Source organism: Corapipo altera, unplaced genomic scaffold (genome assembly GCF_003945725.1).
Source record: "Corapipo altera isolate COAL_440 unplaced genomic scaffold, ASM394572v1 130540, whole genome shotgun sequence".
NCBI classification, from domain to species: Eukaryota; Metazoa; Chordata; class Aves; order Passeriformes; family Pipridae; genus Corapipo; species Corapipo altera.
Window position 1 is genome coordinate 1 of NW_020885548.1, and position 2,955 is coordinate 2,955.

At 60.5% G+C, this 2,955-nt stretch overlaps 1 protein-coding gene across 3 annotated transcripts in view; it reads right to left on the bottom strand.

Moving 5' to 3' along the window:
• Nucleotides 1-2,699: 2,699 nt before the first annotated feature.
• The window catches only part of LOC113940597, a 1,500-nt gene continuing 1,244 nt past the window's right edge, over nt 2,700-2,955 (bottom strand). For all 3 annotated transcript variants that reach the window (XM_027631756.1, XM_027631755.1, XM_027631754.1), the window contains 2 exons: nt 2,879-2,945; nt 2,700-2,777 (listed from right to left, as the gene is read on the bottom strand). In XM_027631756.1, the coding sequence (XP_027487557.1) occupies nt 2,717-2,777; nt 2,879-2,945 (128 nt within the window). In that variant the 3' untranslated portion in view covers nt 2,700-2,716. The remainder of the gene's footprint in view (nt 2,778-2,878; nt 2,946-2,955) is intronic.

Below are 2,955 nucleotides of genomic sequence, written 5' to 3' on the forward strand. Positions count from 1 at the left end.
GTTTGGGGGTCAGTTTGGGGGTCCCAGGGTGGGTGTTGGGGTTTGGGAGGTTCCCAGGGGTTGGTTTGGGGCATTCCCAGGGGTTGGTTTGGGGTCTCACCAGCCGTGAGAAGGGCAGAGGCCGCAGCAGCAGGCGGGTGCTGCTCTGGTAGCGGCGGATCTCCTGCAGTGCCCGCTGGCCCGGGCGGAATCCTGGAGGGGGACAAAGGGAGGTATGGGGGCTATAGGGAATCTATAGGAGATCTGTAGAGCCTGGGAGGCACAGGAGGGGTATAGGGGACTTTAGGGGATCTATAGGGCCTGGGGAGACACAGGAGGCTACAGGGAATCTATGGGGGGCTGCAGGGGTGAGAGGGACAGTGGGGAGCTATGGGGGAGTACAGGGGGCTATGAGGGGTATAAGGGATTTCTATAGGGCCTGGGTGGACATGGGGGTACGAGGGATCTATAGGGGGCTACAAGGGACAGCAAGTATGGGGGGCTATAGGGGACAGGGTATAGGGGCTATAGGGGATTTATGGGAGTCTGTAGGAACAGGGGATATGGGGCTATAGGAGGTCCATATGGGCTCCATAGGGGTATGGTGGGGTCTAGGGGGGTTTATAGGGGTGTCCATAGGGGTATCCCCCCACACTCACTCCGTGCCCGCCGGCGCGGGGGGGGGCGATGGCGGGGCTGGAGGGGGGCGACGCCGCCGGGGGGTGGGCTTGGGGCGGGGCATGGCGAGGCCACATCCACCGCGGGCTCAGTGCGGGGTCCGGGAGTCAGGGAGACGCTGGAGAGGACCCGGGGGGACCGGGGAGGGGGGTCCAGGCAGCCAGGGAGACCCCCCTCGCCCTTCCCGGGTGTGCTTCCCCCCTGTTCACCGCCGTGATGTCACTCCCGGACCCCCTCCGGACCCGCCGCCGTTCAAACCTCCCGCCGCTCTGCGCCGCTCGAACGTCACTTCCGTACGCAGCGCCCCCGCCAATCGCGGACCGCAACCGCTCCGCCCCGCCCGGAGGCCGCGACTCGATGGTGCAGCGGCCGCCGCGGAGTCGTTAGCATAAATCTACAGTGGCCACGCCCCGCGGCACCCAGCGCGGCGGCGATCCTACTATGGTCCCCATAGGGTCTCGGTGTGATCCCTGTCGCTCCCAGATTGATTCCAGTCACCCCCAATATGATCCTAGTGATTTCCAGTCACTTCCAGTGTGAGTCCAGTATGACCCCAGTCACTTCCAATACAATCCCAGTATGATTTCAGTCACTCCCAATACAATCCCAGTATGATTTCAGTCACTCCCAGTATGATCCCAGTCACATCCACAATGGTCCCAGTCAATTACTATCCCTACCAGAATGTTACCACTGTGATCCCAGTCACTCTCAGAGTGATCCCAGTTTGATCCCAATATGATCCTAGTGACTTCCAGTCAGTCCCAGTGTGAGTCCAGTATGATCCCAGCTGATCCCAGTCACAATTACAGTGGTCCCAGTCAATTCCTGTCACTACTAGAATGATCCCAATATGATCCCAGTCACTCCCAGTATGATCCCCATCAGTCCAAGTCAGTCCCAGTATGGTACCAGTTGCCCCCAGTGTGGTTCCAGACACGCCCAGTATGAACCCAGCATGGTTCCAGTTGCTCTCAGTATGATCCTAGTTGCTCCAGTTGTGGTCCCAGTACATCCAGTATGGTTCCAGTATCTTCCAGTTGATCCCAGTTGCTCCCAGTGTGTCCCTTTTGGGCTCCCACTATGGGCCCAGGAGCTCCCAGTGCCTGCCAGTGCCTGGCAGGAAAGGGACCACGGAAAGAGATCTGAAGCAGTGCCTTCGGGACTGACCCCATGGAATGTGGATCTGGAACAGTTCCTTCGGGACTGACCCCATGGAATGTGGACCTGAGCAGTTCCTTTGGGACTGACCCCATGGAATATGGACCTGGGCCTCCTCCTCCCCCCACAGCAACAATTGCAGTTTTAACTGAAGTTTTAATTAAAGGCTGAACCGTTCCTGGAGCTGCGATGAGATGGCTTTCCCTCCATCATCATCATCATCGCTGCGATGCCTGGGGCCCCTTGGGCATTAGGGGAGGGAATTTGGGGGCTGTTTGGGGAGTACTCAGGGACAACCCTGTCTCTAACGGGGCCGCATGACAGGAGTTGTAGTCCAGGAAGCGAAGTGACTCAGCCAAAGGCACCACCCCAACCACGCATTCTCGGGTGCTGATTGGTTGGCAGTGTTGATGGGCGGGCGTGGCAGCCAATGGGAGGTGGCGGTTCGGAAGGAGGGGGCGGGTTCTGTGGGCTCCGGGGGCAATTTGGGATGCCCCTCATTCACCCCTCCCCCAGGGGTGGGGGCATTCTGGTGTCCCTCCACCCCATGTTGGCCGTGAAGGTGGAGGAGCCAGGTGAGGCCCTCTCCCCGATAAACCCCCAGGGCCCCCAAGCCCATCCTGGGCTCCCCAAAACACCCCACGGCCAGTTACAGCCCCCTGCTAATGCCCCAGGGACCCTCAAATCCCCTTCAGACCCTCCCCCAACACCCTCAGAATCCCTCCCCAAAAAACACCTTCATGACCAGACTCCTAGAACCCCATCCCAAACACCCCCATAGGCCCCCTAGACCCCCAACAGCCCCCGAGCCAACACTCTTGGGGCATTTGGAGCGACCTCAAAGGTGGGGGAGGGGATTTTGGGGTCCGTGCAGCTGCAGCTTTGGGGTTTCATTGCTTTATTGGCCCCCTCCAGGTTGGGGGGGGTACCTGGTGGGCTCCAGGAGGGTCTCAACAGCCCTGGGGGGAAAAGGGGAGAGCAAAGGGGGTCAGGGGGATGTGGGGAAGGGGTAGGGGCAGGAGGATCCCCCCAAAATCAGGGGGGGTTGGGGGGGACATACCAGAGCTGTTCCTGTAGGGCCCGGCGGTGGCACCGCAGCAGCCGCAGGACAGGGTCCTGGGGACAAACTGGGGGGGG